Source organism: Chiloscyllium plagiosum, unplaced genomic scaffold, assembly GCF_037043375.1.
Source record: "Chiloscyllium plagiosum isolate Xiang-an unplaced genomic scaffold, Cpla_swu_hap1 HiC_scaffold_8, whole genome shotgun sequence".
Lineage (NCBI taxonomy): Eukaryota > Metazoa > Chordata > Chondrichthyes > Orectolobiformes > Hemiscylliidae > Chiloscyllium > Chiloscyllium plagiosum.
Genome location: NW_028270146.1, coordinates 99,079,732 through 99,103,316, shown reverse-complemented (window position 1 = coordinate 99,103,316; position 23,585 = coordinate 99,079,732). Strand labels below are relative to the sequence as shown.

Genomic DNA, 23,585 nt, shown 5'->3' with positions numbered 1-23,585 from the left:
AGATATTTTATTTAATTAAACAAAAAGAAATAAAATGCATGGTTTTGAGGAAAAATGCAGGGGAACAGAACTAATTGAAAAGCTCTTTCAATGAGCTGGTATTGCTACAAAGAAGTGAACAGCCTCCTTTTCTTCTCTATGATTTCATAATACCGTTTTTCCAAAGTGACAAACAAGCAAAGTTGCCCTCTAAGTTATCTTCTGTGAAGATACACGGTAATTCTACACTATGTCATCCAGATACAAGATGTCAGCTTGCTTCCCAGTCCTGAAGCAGTGGAGTGGGTATTCCAATTGCCTACACGATTTCCAACATACCGAGTTTGTTGTTTTATTGACATCATTTGTGGCTTTGGGCAGTGATAAGTTATCCTATTTTAGGCAGTGACATAAGGAAGAACACAAACCTATAACACTCTTACCATACAGCACTTACCTGTGCCTACCTGGTGAAGATTGTTGACCTTCTTCACTTTGGTTTCCACACCTGTACAAGGTTGAGCCTAGTCAAGGGGGAAAACAGAAAGCAAATTAATTCAGAATAAAAATAAACAGGAGATATCAAATGCACAGGCTCTGGATTACAGGTACTGGGTCACCAAATTAGATTATTACATGCATTTTGGGAAAGCAAACCTTAGCAGGACTTATACACTTAATGGTAAAGTCCTTGGGAGTTGAACAAAGGTTCATAGTTCCTTGAAAGGGGAGTCGCAGGTAGATAGGATAGTGAAGAAAACATTTGGTATGCTTTCTTTTATTGGTCAGAGCATTGAGTATAGGAGTTGGGAGGTCATGTTGTGGCTGTATGGGACATTGGTTACGCCACATTTCTGGTCTCCTTGCTATCGGAAAGATGTTGTGAAACCTGAAAGGATTCAGAAAAGATTTACAAGGATGTTGCCAGGGTTGGAGGATTTGAGCTATAGGGAGAGGTTCAATAGGCTAGGGCTGTTTTCCTTGGAGTGTCGGAGGCTGAGGAGTGACCTTATAGACTTTTATAAAATCATGAGGGGCATGGATGTGGTAAATAGACAAGGTCTTTTCCCTGGGGTGGGGGAGTACAGAACTAGAGGGCATAGGTTTAGGGTGAGAAGGAAAAGATATAAGAGAGACATAAGGGGCAACTTTTCCACACAGAGAGTGGTGCATGTGTGGGATGTGCTGCCAGAGGAAGTGGTGGAGGACAGTACAATTGCAATATTCAAAAGGCATTTGGGTGGATATATGAATAGGAGAAAGTGAGGACTGCAGAAGCTGGAGATCAGAGCTGAAAATGTGTTGCTGGAATAGCGCAGCAGGTCAGGCAGCATCCAAGGAACAGGAGAATCGACGTTTCGGGCATAAGCCCTTCTTCAGGAATGAGGAAAGTGCGTCCAGCAGGCTAAGATAAAAGGTAGGGAGGAGGGACTTGGGGGAGGGGCGTTGGAAATGCGATAGGTGGAAGGAGGTCAAGGTGAGGATGATAGGTCGGAGTGGAGTGGGGGCGGAGAGGTCAGGAAGAAGATTGCAGGTTAGGAAGGTGGTGCTGAGTTCGAGGGATTTGACTGAGACAAGGTGGGGGGAGGGGAAATGAGGAAACTGGAGAAATCTGAGTTCATCCCTTGTGGTTGGAGGGTTCCTAGGCGGAAGATGAGGCGCTCTTCCTCCAACCGTCGTGTTGCTATGGTCTGGCGATGGAGGAGTCCAAGGACCTGCATGTCCTTGGTGGAGTGGGAGGGGGAGTTGAAGTGTTGAGCCACAGGGTGGTTGGGTTGGTTGGTCCGGGTGTCCCAGAGGTGTTCTCTGAAACGTTCCGAAAGTAGGCGGCCTGTCTCCCCAATATAGAGGAGGCCACATCGGGTGCAGCGGATGCAATAAATGATGTGTGTGGAGGTGCAGGTGAATTTGTGGTGGATATGGAAGTATCCCTTAGGGCCTTGGAGGAAAGTAAGGGGGGAGGTGTGGGCGCAAGTTTTGCATTTCTTGCGGTTGCAGGGGAAGGTGCCGGGAGTGGAGGTTGGGTTGGTGGGGGGTGTGGACCTGACGAGGGAGGGAGGAGGTGTAGTCTAGATCCCTTGTGGTTGGAGGGTTCTACACCTCCTCCCACCCTGCCCTCTGTAAAAACACCATCCCATATTCCCAATTCCTTCGTCTCCGCCGCATCTGCTCCCAGGAGGACCAGTTCCAAAACCGTACAACCCAGATGGCCTCCTTCTTCAAAGACTGCAATTTCCTCCCAGACGTGGTCGACGATGCCCTCCACCGCATCTCCTCCACTTCCCGCTCCTCCGCCCTTGAGCCCCGCCCCTCCAACCGCCACCAGGACAGAACCCCACTGGTCCTCACCTACCACCCCACCAAACTCCATATACAGTGTATCATCAGCCGTCATTTCCACCACCTCCAAACGGACCCCACCACCAGGGATATATTTCCCTCCCCTCCCCTATCAGCGTTCCAAAAAGACCACTCCCTCCGTGACTCCCTCATCAGGTCCACACCCCCCACCAACCCAACCTCCACTCCCGGCACCTTCCCCTGCAACAGCAAGAAATGCAAAACTTGCGCCCACACCTCCCCCCTTACTTCCCTCCAAGGCCCCAAGGGATACTTCCATATCTGCCACAAATTCACCTGCACCTCCACACACATCATTTATTGCATCCGCTGCACCCTCCTCTATATTGGGGAGACAGGCCGCCTACTTGTGGAACGTTTCAGAGAACACCTCTGGGACACCCGGACCAACCAACCCAACCACCCCGTGGCTCAACACTTCAACTCCCCCTCCCACTCCACATGCAGGTCCTTGGACTCCTCCATCGCCAGACCATAGCAACACGACGGTTGGAGGAAGAGCGCCTCATCTTCCGCCTAGGAACCCTCCAACCACAAGGGATGAACTCAGATTTCTCCAGTTTCCTCATTTCCCCTCCCCCCACCTTGTCTCAGTCAAATCCCTCGAATTCAGCACCACCTTCCTAACCTGCAATCTTCTTCCTGACCACTCCGCCCCCACCCCACTCCGGCCTATCACCCTCACCTTGACCTCCTTCCACCTATCACATTTCCGACGCCCCTCCCCCAAGTCCCACCTCCATACCTTTTATCTTAGCCTGCTGGACACACTTTCCTCATTCCTGAAGAAGGGCTTATGCCCGAAACGTCGATTCTCCTGTTCCTTGGATGCTGCCTGACCTGCTGCGTTTTTCCAGCAACACATTTCCAGGTCTGGATATATGAATAGGAAGGATTTGGAGGGATACGGGCCAGGTGCTGGCAGGTGGGACTAGATTGGGTTGGGATATCTGGTCGGCATGGATGAGTCAGATGGAAGGGTCTGTTTCTTGCTGTATATCTCTATAACTATGTAATTTCACTGCATGCTTGCCTTTTTGCTCCTAATAATGTCAGGAATCACTGTCATTTTCATCAGTGACTGGTCATCTGAATCACACGTGGAAGCAAATAAAGGTGAACCAGTGTTGCATATATTCTACACATGGTCAGTAAGGAACGATTGCATCTGGAGCAAAGCACAGCCTGAATGAGTGCATATTTGGGGATTTTGGAACAATGTGGAAATTCAGTGCATAGGGAAAAGAGAAGTTTTTGCTTTTCTATTTATAAGGTTTTATTTTAATACAGGATAAATTGAAACCCAGAATCAGGGGCCCAGTATAAAAACAAAATGTCATCACAGGAAAACTGCAAGTTCTTAGTTTGATAATGATTGCTAATTAGTTTCAGATCAAAGATAAATATGGGAAACAATTTAAAGATTAAAAACTGAGAGACCAATAGGAAATGTTTTAAAAAACTTAAGAACTATGATTAGATTAGATTCCCTACAGTGATTCGGCCCACCAAATCCACACCGACCCTCCAAAGAGAAACCCACCCAGTCCCATTTCCTTCTGACTAATGCACCTAACACTACGGGCAATTTAGCATGGCCACTTCACCTGACCTGCACATCTTTGGACTGTGGGAGGTAACCGGAGCAACCGGAGGAAACCCACGCAGAAACGGGGAGAATGTGCAAACTCCGTACAGACAGTCGCCCGAGGCTGGAATCAAACCTGGGACCCTGGTGCTGTGAGGCAGCAGTGATAACCACTGAACCACGGTGCCGCCCAAAATATATGCAAATAAAATAGAGATGTCAGGCCAAGCAATATGTTGTACCAGCATGATGTATGAGCTGGTGAACCCCATTGTGGTTCACAGTGACCACACCTGTGGCAAGCATTGCTTGAGGAATTCCACCTCAGAGTTGATGATCTGGAGTCTGAGCTGTGAACACTGCAACATAACAGGATGGGGGGTGAGTTACCTGGATGCTGTGTTTCAGGAGGCAATCACACTCCTTAGATTAACTACCTGACCACCAGCAAATTGACACAGGGTCAACAAGATTAAAGAAGTAAACATGTCGTTCAAAGATTGGAGTGGAAGAAATGTGTTTGAATTCATGAGACAGTTTTGAGGAAGGAGGGAGCTGTTCCGAAAGGGTCCACCTGAATCATGCTGGGACCACAGTCCTGGTGAATCAAAAAAATAGGGGTGTAGCCAGGGCGTTAACTAAATAGTGGGGTAGTGGATTCAGTTCTATGGGAAATTATAAAATGAAAGGTAGAGGAGAAGGTAGGAATATAGGTTAGTGACGGGGCTGATTGATATCAGAAAATAAAAGGAAGGGTCAGAATATCTGAATGTTATGTTACAAATTTATACAGTCACACAGCACAGAAACAGACCCTTTGGTCCCCTCATCCATGCCGACTGGTTTCCCAAACGAAACCAGTTCCATTTGCCTACATTTGACCTATAGTCCTCTAAATCCTTTCTATTCATGTATCTGTCCAAATGTCTTTTAAGTGTTGCAATTGTAACCGCCTCTACCACTTCCTCTGGCAGTTCATTTCATATACACACCGACTTCTGTGTGAAAATGTTGCACCTTAGGTCCCTTTTAAATCTTTCCCCTCTCACCTTAAACCCATGCTACCTAGTTTTGGACTCCCCTACTCTAGGCAAAAGTCCTTGGCTATTCACCTCATGATTTTATAAACCTCAATTTTCAATGCTTCAGGGAAAAAAGTCCCAGCCTATCTAGTCTCTCCCTATAACTGAAATCCTCCAGTCCCAAAGAACAATAGAAGTGTAGGAAAATTTAATAATTGAACAAACTTAAAAAGCTTTGTATCTTAATTCAAAAAGCATTCAGAATAAAGATAGATGAAATGATGACACATATCAAAGTAAATGAATATGATCTCATGACCATTATGGAAGCATGGTTACAAGGAGATCAAAACTGGGAGCTCAACATTGAGGGATATTTGAGGTTTTGGACAGTCAGGAAGAATGGAAAAGTTGGTAGGGTAGTAGGGTAGCGCTATAAATAAGAGATGAAACAAGGACAACTTTGAGAAATGATCTAGATTCAGATGATGTTAGTGTCCATTTGGGCAGAGATAGAAAGCAGTAAAGGCAAGAAAATATTGGTTGGAATAGTAAACAGACCCCCAACAGTAACCACTCTGTCAGAAAGGCTACAATTCAACAAATAATAGGAGCATGTCAAAACAAAACAGCAATAATTATGGATGGCTTTAATCTTCATGTTCACTGGGTTAATCAAATTTGACAACAACAAGTTCACAGTGCATAAGGGATAGTTTTCTAGAGCAATATGTAATGGAAAAACCAGGGAGCAGGTTATCTTGGATATAGTAATGGGTAATGAAGGAACTTTAAAAAATAACCATGATGTGGAGGTGCCAGAATTGAATTGGGGTTGACAAAGTCAAAAATCACACGACGCTGGGTTATAGTCCAATAGGTTTATTTGAAACCACAAGCTTTTGGAAGTTGCCTGAAGAAGAGCAGGAGTTGGAAAGGTTATGGTTTCAAATAAACCTGTTGGACTATAACGCTGTGTCTTGTGATTTTTAACTTAATAAATAACCTCAAAGTAAAATATCCCTTAGGAAGTAGTGATAATACAATGTAAATTAATATTCAGTTCAAGAGTGAGAAACTTGGGTTGGAAACAACTGTACAGAAATAAAGTTCAAGGCCAAAGCGAAATGGGCAGATTGGTTAAGAGGAATGAGGGAGACATTTAAGGAGGTGATTCATGACTCTCAGCAATATTTTTTCCCAGTGAGGAGGAAAGATTCTGACAGACAGATAAGCCAGTCATGGCTAACTAAGGAAGTTAAGGAGAGTATTAAATTGAAAGCAAAAGCATATAAACGAGGCAGAAGTCAGTGATAGCTCTGAAGTCTGGGATAAACTCATAATCCAGCAAAGGAGGACTAAAAGGATAATACAGTCAGAAATATACAATGAGAGCAAACTAACACGGAATATATAAACTGACAATAAAAACTTATTTAAAAATAAAAATAAGGGAAGAGAAAGATCGGAATGAATACAGGCCTCTTAGAAAATGAATCTGGGGAGACAGTTATGAGGATTAAGGAAATAGCAGAGGAGTTTAGCAGATATTTGACATCAGTCCTTACAGTGGATGGCGGCATGGTGGCTCAGTGGTTAGCACTGCTGCCTTACAGTGCCAGGGACCCAAGTTCGATTCCAGCTTCAGGTGACTGTGTGAAATTTGCACATTCTCCTGTGTCTGCGTGGCTTTCCTCCGGATTCTCTGGTTTCCTCCCACAATCTAAAGATGTATAGGTTAGGTGAATTGGCCATGCTAAGTTGCTCATAGTGTTCAGGGATGTGTAGGCTGGGTGGACTAGTTACAGGAAATGTAGAGTAATTGGGTAGGGGAATGGGTGGGATACTCTTTTCAGAGAGTCAGTGTGGACTTGTTGGGCCAAATGGCCTCTTTCCACAATGTAGGGATTCTATTCTATTCTGTGGTACTTCAAACACCCCATTAATACTGAAGAAAACAGGGGAGGAAGTACATACCATCAATATCCCTAGAGAAGTAGTATTAGATGAACTAGTGGGGCTAAAAGGCAGATATGATGGCTTGCATATTGAGATCCTAAAAGAGGTAGCTACAGAGATAGTGGGTGCATTGGTTGTAAATTTCCAAAAGTCATTGGATTCTGACAAAGTACCAGAGGATTGGAAGACTGCTAACAATAACACCCCTATACAAGAGGAGGAAAACTGTGAATAATATAGCTTAACATCTATTGTTGGAAAAGTACTAAAATCAATTAAGGGAATAAAATAGCAGAACATTTGGAAATCAGTAATCTAATCAAGCACAATCAGCATGGTTTCGTGAAAGTGAAATTGTGTCTCAGTAATGTGAGAGAGAGATTTTCAAGCAAGTCTCAAGCAGAGTGGGTAGAAGGGAACCAGATGTGTTGCATTTGGATCTCCAGATGGCATTTAACCTTTTGAGAAGTACCTTGTTAAGATACAAGAGTTCTCTGTGCTAAAGGTAAGCGCTATTAGTAGAGATATAAAATTGGTTAATGAGAAGGAAGCAGTGAGTGGGAATAAGGGTTCTTTTTCAAGTTGGCATCAGTGCTGGCACAACTGTTTACAATACATATTAAAGGCGTGGAGTGCTTTAGCTAAATTCGCAGACAATACAAACTAGCACCTGGAGTGCTGGATGTGCTGTAGCTAAATTCGCAGACAATACAAAACTAAGTAAAAAGACAGGTTGCAAGGGGGATACAAACAGTGTACAATGGGATACTCATAGCTCAAACAAGTAGGTGAAATGTTGGTTAAAAGAGTATAATGTGGGAAAATGTGAAGTTGCTCATTTTGGAAGGGGCAACAGAAGAATACAGCATTAGTTAAAAAGAAAAAAGGTACCAGGTTTCAGCCCATTCCAATTTCTCATGAACTACTTTTAGTACGAGTGAGCTCAAGAAAGGGGAAACAATCACAATGGATTCCTGAAGTACTGTGATTTGGTGTGTGATGCAAATACATCTGAAGAAAATGGAGGTAAAAGGAAGTAAATGAGTGTACCTCAGGTATTTAGTACAGTTTCTAACTCCTGTTCTTTCATAAGGAACAACGCCATTTGTAATCAATGAACAGATATGTGCTGACTTTAACTAAATCAAGTAACTTAAAATAAACGCATAACTCACCACAAGCACGCCATTAGTGAGGATTTCGACAGGAGGATCTTTGCTATAAAAGGGTAAAAGGAACACATTGATATTATAAATGAAGGATCATATAGTGAAAGATCCAAGACTGAATTATCTTACAGCAATATTCACTCACAACTACCAAAGATTCCTTACTATATCAGGACGGAACATTGCTGAGTGAATTCAATACTAGGAAGATATAAAATGAAATAATGAAAATAGGTGGTGAAATAAAACATTGAGCTTTTAATGTGCTCGTCTCTCTAGCTAGTTTTGGGGTCCTTGTAACAGGCCTATTTGCCTGTGTTCTGCACAGTGTGAAATGTAAATATAGGAATAGACCATGAAGCTGTTTGAGTCAGTCTGCCACTGTAGGACATTGTCTATGATCTACTATCATGCATCTGCCTTTACTTCATGCCCCTTATTTCCTTTGGTTCACAAAACTCTACCTCAGATTTAAAACTAACAACTGATATAGCACCTTTAGCTGTTTATTAAAGTTAATTTGAAACTTTTACCGTCTTTTACATGTTAAAACGTTCACTTCCCAAAGGCCTGGCTCTAATATTTATGCAAAAGCTCCTTGTCCTAATTTTCTCATCCAATGTTACTAGTTTCTCTTTATTTACCCATCCATTCCCTTTAATAACATGGTTTGCTGATTAACTTGCCCTTTAATCTTCTAAATCTGAAGGAATAGATCCCTCATTTGTGCAACTGCTCTTTTGTGGATTTTGGACTCTATTGAACACTGCAATACATCAAGCTACAGAAAATGAGAGGTTAGTAATTACAAACCAAGTCTGCAGAGCATTCCTTTGTTTGTGCTTGATCAGAAACATGGCAAGAAAGCTACAATGTTAAGACACCAGCTGAAACTTATAGCTGATAGATGCTTGTTGGACCTCAGTGGAATGTAGAGTTGGTGAGTATACTAGAAGTCAATACTTATTGGAGTGTTGATCACTGGTCCATTCAGGGGGCAAATGACAAAGGCAGATACCAAGATGAAGATAACATTGAAATAGAGGCAAGTGATAGCAAGAATCTAGGAACAACCCTCATTGAAGGAACCATAGGTCAGGGACCCCAGTGAGAAACAGCACTGAGGCTGAGACTATTTACTTCACATCCTACAGGTCAGTGTTCTTTACAGCTTATAAGTTCTATGTATTTTGTTACTTACTCATTAATATTGTAATAAAATACTTTTAATCCTTGGTTAACTGGTTTGATTTCATTTATCTGTCATGTGTATTTTATTACATAATGTAAAAAGTATTGCATAGTGTCGTCACTCTCTGCCACCATCCTAAAACACAGAAAAATAAACTAGACCAGAGAAAATAAATGCAGAAAAATAAAGAAAAAAAAGAAGCGTTCAACCATTAAGTGCTCTGTCACGGGCAATGGGCCTGATCGCCAGGCACGAGTCCCCTTCCACACGCTGCTAGAACAGAAGTAACCACTCTTGGCACCATATCGCCTTCACCAACGTCCTTGCCACTGAGTGCCTGATGGACTTTGCCAACGCAGACACCACTGATGCTGCCCGGTGCCGCACCAGCCCAAACTCATCCCACGTACCCGCAACCCCTTCAGGGTACTGTGTGACCACACCCCTATATCAAGGAGGTGCTACAAGGATGTACCAACCTGAGCATCCTATGGCTTCCTTATAGAATGATGAAAGGGATGCCAGAGGAGAAGGATTGTGGTGAAAAATGCCATTGACTAGTGGGTTGCCCAAGTGACTTAGAGGGAAGTCGCATGTCAGGTCTCACCAGAATGGGTACAGGAGGGAGAATAGGATCTGTTTGGCCACCCAGAGGTAGCAGACAAGATAGGAGGCCATCTCACAAAATCCTCATGGGATACCAGGAGCTCCTGAACAATTCTAAACTGAGCGAGGGGGAGTGATCCCTCTTGGTATACCCAGAATAAAATAATACTCAGTGACATATATAGTGTCTATATAGTTGTGGACTTAACCCCATCAATGCAACATAGCTTAGAAATGGGTATAATGAGGCGAAATAGATTGTACTTTGATCAAGTGAAGTATCGAGTGTGGAAAATACTTTCAAATTTAGGAGTAGCACTGGGTATAGTCCCAGAAGGGGAATATAGAAACAGGATGTGCGCGACGGCAGAATTATGGCACCTGGATAATCAGCACAATGACTACTGAGAAACAACATGCTGTTGACTGTGGCTAAATGGAGGAGAAATCTTGCTTGAAAGACAGATTCCCAGAAACAATATGCGTTCCCCAAACTGGCAGAGGAAGTGTTGACAGTCTGCTACAGGAGGGCATTCCAAGGTGTGTTGTGTTCACCATTAACTCTCCAATTTGGCCAGTCTGCAAACCAGATGGATCATGGTGCTTAATGATCCACTGTCCATAATTCAACAATGTCACACTTCTGACTACCTCAACTGTGACCACTAGCCACAGAACAATGATGAAACAGCGCCTCAGTTGAAATGGTTTACCACTCTTGACATCGGCAATGGATTCTGGTAAATATCACTGCAATGGCAATGTCAGTACAAGTTTGCATTCAGTCTCTAGAGGCAGCAATACACTTGGACAAACATTCCCCAAAGTTTCCACAACTCTCCATCAATTTTTCACCAGAGATTGGCACAATGACTGCGTTCCTTACCTCAGTGTGAATGCAGAGTAGTATGTGGATGACTTTTTGCTACAGATGGAAATTCAATGAACATTTGAGGGTGGCACAGTGGCTCAGTGGTTAGAACTGCTGTCTCACTGTGCCAGGGACCCAGGTTCAATTCCAGCCTCGGGTGACTGTCTGTGTGGAGTTTGCACATTCTCCCCATGTCTGCGTGGGTTTCCTCCGGGTGCTCTGGTTTCCTCCCACAATCCAAAGATGTGCAGGTCAGGTAGGTGGTCCTCACCTACCACCCGACAAACTTCCATATACATCGTATCATCTGTCATCATTTCCGCCACCTCCAAACGGACCCTACCACCAGGGATATATTTCCTTCCCCTCCCTATCAGCGTTCTGAAAAGACCACTCCCTCCGTGACTCCCTCGTCAGGTCCACACCCTCCACCAACCCAACCTCCACTCCCGGCACCTTCCCCTGCAACCGCAAGAAATGCAAAACTTGCGCCCACACCTCCCCCCTTAATTCCCTCCAAGGCCCCAAGGGATCCTTCCATATCTGCCACAAATTCACCTGCATCTCTACACACATCATTTACTGCATCTGCTGCACCCAATGTGGCCTCCTCTATATTGGGGAGACAGGCTGCCTACTTGCGGAACATTTCAGAGAACACCTCTGGGACACCCGGACCAACCAACCCAACCACCCCGTGGCTCAACACTTCAACTCCCCCTCTCACTCCACCAAGGACATGCAGGTCCTTGGACTCCTCCATCGCCAGACCATAGCAACAGGACGGTTGGAGGAAGAGCGCCTCATCTTCCGCCTAGGAAACCTCCAACCACAAGGGATGAACTCGGATTTCTCCAGTTTCCTCATTTCCCCTCCCCCCATCTTGTCTCAGTCAAATCCCTCGAACTCAGCACCGCCTTCCTAACCTGCAATCTTCTTCCTGACCTCTCCGCCCCCACCCCCATTCCGGCCTATCACCTTCACGTTGACCTCCTTCCACCTATTGCATTTCCAATGCCCCTCATTTCCCTTCCCCCCATCTTGTCTCAGTCAAATCCCTCGAACTCAGCACCGCCTTCCTAACCTGCAATCTTCTTCCTGACCTCTCCGCCCCCACCCCCACTCCGGCCTATCACCCTCACCTTGACCTCCTTCCACCTATCGCATTACCAACGCCCCTCCCCCAAGTCCCTCCTCCCTACCTTTTATCTTAGCCTGCTTGGCACACTTTCCTCATTCCTGAAGAAGGGCTCATGCCTGAAACATCGATTCTCCTGCTCCTTTGTTGCTGCCTGACCTGCTGCGCCTTTCCAGCAACACATTTTCAGGACAGGTCATTTGGCCCAACAAGTCCACATTGACCCTCCGGAGAGTAACCCACTCAGACCTAATTCCCTCTGACTAATGCACCTAACACAATGTGCAATTTAGCATGGCCAACCCACTTGACCTGCATATCTTTGGATTGGGGTAGGAAACCGGAACATCCAAAGGAAACCCACGCAGGCATGGGAAGAACGTGCAAACTCAATTCAGGCAGTCGCCCAAGGCTGGAATTGAACCCAGGTCCCTGGCGCTGTGAGGCTACAGTGCTAACCACTGAGCCACTGCGCTGCCCTGAAGACTAAATCTATTACTCATTCTACTGCAAACCTTGACAACCACAGGGAACCATGTGAATGCCAGGTGATGACATCAAAAGCACTTATAGGACCTTTTGGATCAAAACAACCAGAGACAAAATAAAAAAAAGTGTTGAAAAGTTTTGTTCACAATCCCCGACAGTGGAGGACATCAGTCTAATGGGATGAAGAATTCATATAGAGAACTAACAAGGACATACAGTGGAAGATACTGTTTTAAAATTACCCTCCAAGTGCAAAGGCAGCAGAACTGCCAACAGCTGCATTCCCAGCCTGATCGATATTTACCACCATTAAAAATGCATAGAACATAGAACATAGAAGAATACAGCGCAGTACAGGCCCTTGGGCCCTCGATGTTGCGCCGATCCAAGCCCACCTAAACTACACTAACCCACTATCCTCCATATACCTATCCAATGCCCGCTTAAATGCCCATAAAGAGGGAGAGTCCACCACTGTTACTGGCAGGGCATTCCATGAACTAACGACTCGCTGAGTGAAGAACCTACCCCTAACATCAGTCCTATATCTACCCCCCCTTAATTTAAAGCTATGCCCCCTTGTAATACCCGACTCAATACGCGGGAAAAGGTTCATACTGTCGACCCTATCTAACCCCCTAATCATCTTGTACACCTCAATCAAGTCACCCCTAAACCTTCTTTTCTCTAGTGAAAACAGCCCCAAGTGCCTCAGTCTTTCCTCATACGATTTTCCTTCCATACCAGGCAACATCCTGGTAAACCTCCTCTGCACCCGTTCCAATGCCTCCACATCCTTCCTATAGTATGGCGACCAAAACTGCACACAATATTCCAGATGCGGCCGTACCAGAGTCTTATACAACTGCATCATGACCTCAGGACTCCGGAACTCAATTCCTCTACCAATAAAAGCCAGTACGCCATATGCCTTCCTCACCGCACTATTTACCTGGGTGGCAACTTTCAGAGATCTGTGTACATGGACACCAAGATCCCTCTGCTCATCCACACTACCAAGTATCCGACCATTAGCCCAGTACCCCATCTTTTTGTTATTCTTCCCAAAGTGAATCACCTCGCACTTAGCTACATTGAATTCCATCTGCCACCTTTCTGCCCAGCTCTGCAGCTTCTCTATATCCTGCTGTAACCTGCCACATGCTTCCTCACTGTCAACAACTCCTCCGACTTTCGTATCATCCGCAAACTTGCTCACCCAACCTTCTAACCCCTCTTCCAGGTCATTTATAAAAATGACAAACAGCAATGGTCCCAAAACAGATCCTTGCGGAACACCGCTAGTGACGGCACTCCATGAAGAAACTTTGCCATCAACTACTACCCTCTGTCTTCTTCCATCCAGCCAATTCCTAATCCAAACCTCCAACTCACCCTCAATGCCATATCTCCGTATTTTCTGCAGTAGCCTACCATGGGGAACCTTATCAAACGCCTTACTAAAATCCATATATACCACATCTACCGCTTTCCCCTCATCAACCTCCTTCGTCACCTTTTCAAAGAATTCAATAAGGTTTGTGAGGCACGACTTGCCCTTCACAAAACCATGCTGACTATCCTTGATCACATTATTCCTATCCAGATGTGCATAAATCCTGTCCCTTACAATTCTCTCTAAGACTTTGCCCACAACAGAAGTGAGACTCACCGGCCTATAGTTACTAGGGCTATCCCTACTCCCCTTTTTGAACAAGGGAACCACATTTGCTATCCTCCAGTCTTCTGGGACTACTCCTGTAGACAAAGAGGACATAAAAATCAAGGCCAATGGCTCTGCAATCTCCTCCCTTGCTTCCCAGAGAATCCTAGGATAAATGCCATCAGGCCCAGGGGACTTATCTATTTTCACCTTTTCCAGGATTTCCAACACCTCTTCTCTACATACCTCAAAGCCATCCATTCTACTTATTTGTGCCTCAGTATTCTCATCGACAACAATGCCCTGTTCCTGAGTGAATACTGAAGAAAAGTATTCATTCAGTGTCTCCCCAATCTCTTCCGCCTCCACACGCAACTTCCCCCTACTATCCTTGACTGGACCTATTCCTACCCTAGTCATTCTTTTATTCCTAACATACCTATAGAAATGCATTCTGACAGTATGCAACAGTCAGACAGAATTTTTACCCCTTGGGAAAGCAAAAGGTTTTGCCTCACCAGATGGAAATCCTCTTTCATCTGCACCACTGGCAAACAGAGTAATTGAAGCAGAAAGGAAAAATGTGAAAAATATGGCATAAGAAATATCAAGGCCCATTGCGAAAAATAAAGGGAAACAGAAGATTGGATGAATTAGCAAAGGAAGGAGCGAGGACTGCAACTATGTACAATCCACTTATCCACTTTTATACAAGGGAAGACACCTAGGGGAAAAGACAGGCTAAATAGATACTGCAGCCATCTCACAAATTAAGGTTGAGGACTTGGTGGAAGCTCAGTCAGTGGATCCAATGCTGACAGAGACTGTGAAAGGAGAATGCCCAACTGAGGTACCAGACTGACAAAAGACTGATAATGAAGGAGGTAAATGAATGGTTCCAAAACATGATAGAAATCAAATAATTTATCAGTGCCATGATGTGCAAGGACATCAGGGAGTGAAGGCTATAGTAAACAGAACAAAAGACGTGAAACATGATGTGGAAAACTGTTTGATATGTGCTCAAAACAGTGCAGATCAGTGTGCTGAAAAAAGAGAATATAGGCATACTAGATTAATGAATGGACGCTGGACAAACTGATGGCGAGGCGAAACAAGCATAATTAAATGTGGGACAATAAGTCAAGCTTGATCTTTTTGTCCTGAAAATATGCTGGGCCAAATAGTTATAGTGGACAAAACCTCAGTAAACAAAATGATGGTAGATACTGTTACAAAGTTTGTTAGAATACTCTTGAATTGAAACACTGTGCATGATCCCTTTGAGAGACTGTGCCTAGAAGTTTGCAAGCCCCAAAGTACAGAGAGCCCCAAAGCTGAAACAAGTGTATCAAAAGGCCTTACAGCTGGCAGACAAAACAGCGGTCTTGTTTTAATGTTTTGGCAACAAGCTGGGCTCAGCCAAATAATTTAAACCAAGCATTCAGCAATCAAAGTCAATTGAATTTAAAACTCATGGTGGTGAAACCAATCACATTGTAAGAATTTGATGTGTCAAAGGGGATACAAAGATGGGGGCAGTTGCTCAGAGAGGGGAGAGCCAAGTGCCATCCCAAACACGCAATCTGAGAAATAAATACTGGGCTCTTAAAAGAAATTTTCGCGCTCTCTTAAAAAAAAAGCACCATCTACCTATAAAACATACCACGTCAGTTCTAGCTAAAGGTCCTAACAGAAGAATTCACAGATAAAACATCCCTGACAGCAGGATCAACAGAAGAAAGGCATTTGTGACTTGAGATCAGCAGGAGAAAGGCTGGAGAGAGGAACATTCTAGAAGACACATTCTGTGTGAACTTTCAGAGACTAAGTTTTAATTCATTATTTTCTTATTACTTTATATAAGTTGTACACTTGTTATTGGAACAGTATACGGATAGAATATTGTTTTATTCAGGAATAGGTGGTTAGAGAGGGATTGTTTGGTTTGTTAATAATTCTGTTAATTTGTTCACTGTTGGAGTCAGATAAATAAATTGTTACTTGTTAATTAGAGTGGGTGAAAGGATTCCATTTGATTTAATCATTCCTTTATAACAGATCAGGTATAAGAGGTAAGTTAGACCACTTTTCACACTTCTTTTATCAGATTACGAGGTGAGGGGGGAGCTTCTCTGGGTGTTTCAGTTTTAACTATCAGAGGGGTGTCGACCTTCCCTTTGTAATAATACTAAGAAACTGGGTTGGTATTCGCATGTCAATCAATTGAAAATGTTTGAAAAACAAAATTAGAGTAATTCCAACAGGAGATTCAAAAAATGAACCTGGAAGATGATCTTCATGGAATAGTGGTGAAATATTTTGAATTATGAGGAAACACGTGTTAGATTGAAAAAGAAAATGTTGACTCAGAAAAGATCTAAATTAGGGAACGTTAAGATACGTTTGAGTCACATCAAAGGGGAAGAATCAGATCCATTAAAGAACTGTAGATAGGAACAGCTGCTATCTTGATACTTACAGATGAATAAACATGGGATGATGATGATTGTTATGGTTGAGAACCCTAGTAAGCTTCTACCTGTTTGTGGCAGAGAAAGTGAAAATTAACTGACATGAAAGTGGTGACGGTATCTTATGATTTACATAAAAGATTATAATCAAATGTAGAAGGCAAATGTAAAGCAACATATTTTCCGTTGAAGGTGTGGGAATTAGCATGTGATAGGCAACAAAAAAAATCAAACCACAAAACTGCGCTCCTCTTCCTAACTTATAAGCAGAAACTGAAGCGTGAGGAGCCAATACAGAAAGTAGTACAGTGTTAGTCTGAGGAAACAGAAAGGTGTCAATGGGACTGCTTAGTCAGTGGACTGGTCCATATTCAAGAACTCAGTGGCCAACCTAAATGAGTATGTCGTTACTGTTACAGACTTCATTAGTGTGTAGATGATTGTGTGCCGAAAAAGTTAATTCGAACATTCCCCAACTGGAAACCATGTATGAACAGGGAGATCCACTCCCTACTGAAGAAGAGTGGAGAGAATGCCCCTGTCTGCATCTATGGTGCTGAGGTGAAATGGTTGAGAGCATCAACTTCCTGGGAGTGACAAACACCAATAGTCTGTGCTGGTCCACTCACAAGCAGTCAGGAAAGCACAATGACGCCCTTACTTCCTCAGAAGGCTAAGAAAATTTGGCACGTGCATAATGACACTTACAAACATTTACAGATGCACCACAGCGCCAGAGACCCGGGTTCGATTCCCGCCTCAGGCGACTGACTATGTGGAGTTTGCATATTCTCCCCGTGTTGGCGTGGGTTTCCTCCGGGTGCTCCGGTTTCCTCCCACAATTCAAAAAATGTGCAGGTTAGGCGAATTGGCCATGCTAAATTGCCCGTAGTGTTAGGTGAAGGGGTAGATGTAGGAGAATGGATCTGGGTGGGTTACGCTTCGGCGGGTGGGTGTGGACTTGTTGGGCCGAAGGGCCTGTTTCCACACTGTAAGTAATCTAATCACCACAGGAAGCATCCCAGCATGGTATGGCAACTGCTCTTTCCAAGACTGAAGAAACTACAGAGAGCTTTAAACACAGCCCGGTCCATCATGCAAACCAGCCTCATCCACTGACTTTATCTATGCTTCTCACTGCATTGAGTAAGCCGCCAACATAATCAAAGACACCTCCCACTCCAGTTATACTCTCATACCTTCTTCCATTGGGCAGAAGATATAACAGTTTGAATACACATACAAACAGATTCAAGAACAGCTTCTTCCCGATCAAACTTTTGAATGGATCTCATAAATGTTCATCTCTCTCTGCAGCTGTAACTGTACCCTGCACTCTGTTATGTTACCCTGATGCATTTGTGTAGTACATTATGCCTGTAAAGTACTAAAGATAACACTTCTTGCTGTATCTCAGTACACATGACAGTAATAAATCAAATCACATCAATAACTTAACAGTGGGAACCTCTCTCCCAGGGGAACCTCTCTCCCAGGATGAGAAGAAAACAATAGCCGTAGTACGCCATCATCTTATCTCTGCCACTGAGGAAGGCCCTGTGTGGCTTTAATTGTCATATGAATATACATCCACAGATAAAGATCAATTTGGATATTGTAATAATTACAATATTGTTAATTCTGATTTATCAAATATTTACTATGGCTATGTTTAAGCAATGGTAAAAGGGAATGCAGCAGAAATCTGATGTAGAGATCGTTGTTGGGTATAGTTGAAAAAGAGATCAGCTGTTGAAAGGTGGAAATGATATTCAAATTTAAAGCATAATCTTTAGATTGTGTCAAATGTTTATAATTTGCTAATCTTGCTTGTTAACATCTTTATATAATGAGGAAATCAACTATCTATCAGAATACTCTAGAGAGACAGGTGTGGTGACATAATATGATCCAGAAGAAACAACTGCACAATACTCAGTCTGTCCCACTTCTGTAGCCACAGTAGTGATGAGGTTTATTCAGTTAAGCCTCTGATCAACAATAACCCCTTAGGAAGTTTGTGAAACTCCACAATGCTAGAGCCATTCATAGTCAGAGAGATAGATGAGCATTATCTTTTGGTACTTGCACACCAAAGTTTCTCTAAACATCTTAATTTAAAAATTTCCCATCCGTTAAAAAATTATTCTGCTTTTCTATTCTTACTAACAAATCTCACAACTCTCCACATTATACTCCATATGCCATATTGTTATCCATTCACTGCAATCTCCAAGTCCTTCTCATGGCTTGTGTCCCTAGTTAGCTTTATACCATTAACAAATCTGAATCAATTACACTCAACTCTGTCTAAGTAATTTAATTATAAGGGCTCAGCACCAACTCTTACGATACTTCATTAGTTACAGTCTGCCAAATGAAAATGCCCATTTATTCCTACTCTCTGCTTCTTGTTCGTTAACTCATCCTTACACCATATTTGTACATCACTCAAATCCATCAGCCCTGACTTATACACTAAACCATTGTGTGGTAACTTATTTAAATGTCCTTTGGCAGTCAAAGCATATTACATATTTTCTTCAAGAAAAGACTGAAAAGAGATTTATTAGAGGTATTCAAAATCATGAGGCATCTTAATATAGTAGATAGGAAGAAACTTCTCACTTGTGAAAGGATCAAAAGTGAGATGGCTCATATTGAAAGTAATTGGCAATAGTAAAGGTGAGATGAGGAAAACACTTTCATTCAGTGAGCGGTTAATGTGTGGATTGCCTGAGACTGCAACAGAGACAAGTTCAACTCAAGTTTTCAAAAGGAAATTAACTGAAAAGGAAGAATGTGCAAGGTTATGGAAAAATGCAACAGAATACCAGTGATTGAATTGCTCATTTGGAAAGCCAATGCAGACATAATGGGCTAAATAGCTTTCTCCTATGCTGTAATAATTCTATGACATCTACTGGCTCAAATGTACCCAATGACGTCCATGCACACATTTCTCAAAATTGAAATTACTTTCACAAAACAATAAGACTCTTTCTGATCATAACATGATTGTCTAAGTGTATTGTTAAGTCTTTCTTAGTAATGATTTCTGGTTTCCTGATAACACAAGTCACGTTAACTACCTTCAGTTCACTATTTTCTATCTCCCCTCTTTCCTGAAGCACTGTTACATTAGGGAATACTGAAAGATCTTAACCAGTAACTCTGCAACTACCCCATTTAGAACCCTAGGTTGTACAACACCATATCTTGAATATTTGGGAACTTAGTCTCTTAAGTTTCCTCTCATACTTTTTTTCTATTAGTTATCTTCTGTTTACTATTAAGGAACAGCCCCTTTGGCCATTTGCTATTTCTGGTATATAATTTATGTCCTCATATAATGGAGGTACGTGCAAAATATTTGTCCAGCATCTTTACTACTACATCATTTTCCATGAAAAACTTTTCTTCGCCTGTTTCTAAGAGACCAACATGTACTCTCATTATGTCTCTTTTCATAAATTCATAAAGGCTATTACAAGCTGATTTTGTATTCCTAGCTGGTTTACTCTCAGACTCTATTTCTTCTGTTTTTTTTATTTTTGGTCACCTTTTGTAAATTTCTAAAACTCTTCCAAGCCTCAGATCAACGATTATGCTTTGTAACATTAGAGTAACGAATGACTTTGACTTGGTTGAGTTTAGTTTCAGGGCTTTCTCCTGACTCTTGTTTACCTCAGTACAGCAGGTTCCTGGGTGCTGTATACAGTGCTTTGCTGCTTACTTGTACAGCTGGCGTCAGCTCCTGCACTCATATCAAGATCAAGTCTGTGACAAGTTGGTGGTCCAGTGGCTTTGGTGAAATCTGATCTGAGCATCAGTAAGCAGGCTATGCATCGCTCAATGATACTTCTACCACTATGCTAGTAATTAGAAGAGGTTTGATAAGGTGATAATAGGTCTGATATGATTTGTCCTCTTTTGTGAAAATGATACCTGTGCAATTTCTCAAATATATAGATATAGAAGATGGCAAAAGTTGAACTAGTGCATAAACCAGTCAGTCTATAACTTACTCTGTTCAAAATAATCAGCCGCTTGTTAAAAATCACATGGCTGAATGTTGGTACCCACAGCAAAAGGCTTTGAAAAGAAGTGGTTACAAAAATGACAATACTATTGAAAGACATCTTTCCTATCCTCAAAATCCTGATACACCATAATTTCAACACTCACGATTTTGCCAAATGAAACTCCACTTCCAGTTGTTCGTCATCCTAAAAGGAACAGATTAAATGTAATGAGATTCCATTGCTCAGTTATTGCTTTCAGTTTTTAATAGTGCATTGAGCTGAGATGCAGGGAAATCTAGCAATCAGATTGTCTTTGACTTCATACTACTTTGGGCGGCACGGTGGCACAGTGGTTAGCACTGCTGCCTCACAGCGCCAGAGACCCGGGTTCAATTCCCGCCTCAGGCGACTGACTGTGTGGAGTTTGCACGTTCTCCCCGTGTCTGCGTGGGTTTCCTCCGGGTGCTCCGGTTTCCTCCCACCATCCAAAGAAGTGCAGGGTCAGGTGAATTGGCCATACTAAATTGCCCGTAGTGTTAGGTAAAGGGTAAATGTAGGGGTATGGGTGGGTTTCGCTTCGGCGGGTCGGTGTGGACTTGTTGGGCCGAAGGGCCTGTTTCCACACTGTAATCTAATCTAATCTAATCACTTTTAAAAGACATTTCTTGAATACCAGCACTAGGACTGGCCTCAGTAATCATGATCGAGAAAAATGTAAATGAGGAACGCAGGAAACAGGAATAGACTACAGTATTTAGTTACTCACAGCTGCGCATTTACCTATGCTCCAACTTTTATATTCCAGGAAATATAACCCTATCTTACGAAACTCATCTTTGCAATTTAATCATTGGAATTCAGATATCATTCTCGTAAATCCACAATACTGCCCATCCAAGGCCAACAACTCACCAGAGCTGGAAACTTAGTGTGTGGGGTGACATTAACTAGACGAAAGGTGAAATTCCATTTCATGGTTTGAAAAGCAATGATCAAGTCAACAGTGTATTGAGCATTAATAAATACTCATTAACATAAAATCATTTTGATAAAGATCAAGTCATGGTACGAAGATCCTGTGGCACCTAACTCATGATCATTCAAAAGTTGTGTGAGGATTGCCCACTTTTGACTCCTTCTACCCCTAGCTATATTACAACCTTGATAGTTGAACAGGGAAACATACAGAGATATATTGAAGGTTAAGTAAATGGACAAAACGCTGGCACATAAAGTATATGAGAAAATGCAAAGTTGTTCACTTTGCAACCGTACAAGCTGCTGGTGAGACTACATCTGGAGTACTGTGAGCAGTTTATTTAAGAGAAGACATTATTTAATTGGAGGCAGTTCAGAGGATGATTCCTGATGTGGAAGGATTGTCTTCTGAACAAAGGCTAAATAGTTGGAATATTACTCACTGTAGCCAAGAAGAATTGAAAGGTGATCTCATTGAAAGATATCAGTTTCTAAAGGGGTTTGACACGCAAAATGCTGGGAAGGTGTTTTCCCTTGTGGGTGAGTCTAAGACTTGATGACATAGTCTTGGAATAAAAGGGCCTAATTTAAAATTGAGATGAGGAGGAATGTCTTCTCTCAGGCAGTTGAGAGTCTTTGGTGACTCTCAGACAGCTGTGGGGGCAGAGTCATTGTGTATATTTAAGGGTGAGATATGTAGATTCTTGATCAAGCAGAGATTCAAGGGTTACAGGGAAAACACAGGCAAATGGATATTAGCAATGTTGGATCAGCCATGATCCTACTCAATGGTGAAGCAGCCTTGATGGGCCAAATGGTCTACTCCTGGTCCTAGTCTGTGTGGTATTATGGCAAAAGAAAATCAGTGCTTGAAAGAAGGCCCACAAACCAGGAAATGGGAGTAATTGCTATTTCTTTCCTGAGTTCTGGCATAATATGATTATCAGAACAAGTCTCAAGTGAGAAGCAATGTGCATTTGCACAGACCTTACATGTCCTCACAGTATTTCAGAACCTTACTTTTGAAGTGTAGCTATTGTAGTTGCATAGGCAATCTTCTGTCATAATACAGTCCTATGACAAGCTGGGTTCCCCTTTTATAAACATAAACTCTGTTGGCTGTGTTCCTTTTAAAACATTTACAGCACACACTACTTTCCCTTAATATGTAGAGAAAAAGGGACATGTGCGGGACATGATTCTATCACAGCAAAACAGATACTTCACCTTCAGGTCGACAGTAGTCTTCAAATCGCTACCATGTTCAATTTTTCCAATATCAATGGCTACGGTCGATAGATGTTTTGTCCCTTTAACATTGGCATCATAGAGGGAGAGCTCCAGTACATGCTAAATAAAACAAGGAAAATCTCTCAAACAGAACAGAAAATACATCATAACAAAACACTGCACAATACAAGATCATCAGGCAACAATATCTTGTTAAGGAAGGGAAATTATATCTCACTAACTAGTGAATTTTTTGAAGAAGTGATGAAAAGCATTGGTGAAGACAGAGCAGTGGATGTTGTCTATATAGACTTCAGCAACACATTGGACCACGGTCTGCACGGTAGACTGGTTAACAAGGTTAGATCACATGTAATACAGGGAGAACTAGTCACTTGGATACAAAATTTGCTGGAAGATGTGAAGGTACCAGTGTTGGACTGGGGTCAGCTAGCGAAGGAGCACTGCAGTGCTCCGAAAGCTTGTACTTCCAAATACACCTGTTGGACTATAACATGGTGTTGTGTGATTTTTAACTTAGAAGATAAGAGACAGAGGGTAGTGGTGTAAGGTTGCTTTTCAGACAGCAGGCCCATGAATGGTGGTATACCATAGAGATAGGTGCTGGGTCCTCTGCTTTTTGTCATTGATGTCAATGATTTGGATATGAATATAGGAGGCATGGTTAGTAAATTTACAGATGACACCAAAATTGGTAGTGTAGTGGACAGAGAAGAAGGTTGCCTCAGAATACAACAGGATCTCTACCAGATGCACCGAGGAGTGGTATTTAGAGTTTAATCTTGATAAATGTGAAATGCTACGTTTTGGTAGAGCAAAT

At 42.6% G+C, this 23,585-nt stretch overlaps 1 protein-coding gene across 1 annotated transcript in view; it reads right to left on the bottom strand.

Annotated features, from left to right (window-relative positions):
- LOC122553857 (cytosolic phospholipase A2 zeta-like) overlaps positions 1-23,585 on the bottom strand; it is a 138,464-nt gene that overhangs the window by 73,963 nt on the left and 40,916 nt on the right. The window contains exons 4-7 of the mRNA XM_087990162.1: positions 22,742-22,864; positions 20,700-20,740; positions 8,085-8,127; positions 437-503 (exon numbers count right to left, since the gene is read on the bottom strand). Of these exons, the coding sequence (XP_087846288.1) occupies positions 437-503; positions 8,085-8,127; positions 20,700-20,740; positions 22,742-22,864 (274 nt within the window). The remainder of the gene's footprint in view (positions 1-436; positions 504-8,084; positions 8,128-20,699; positions 20,741-22,741; positions 22,865-23,585) is intronic.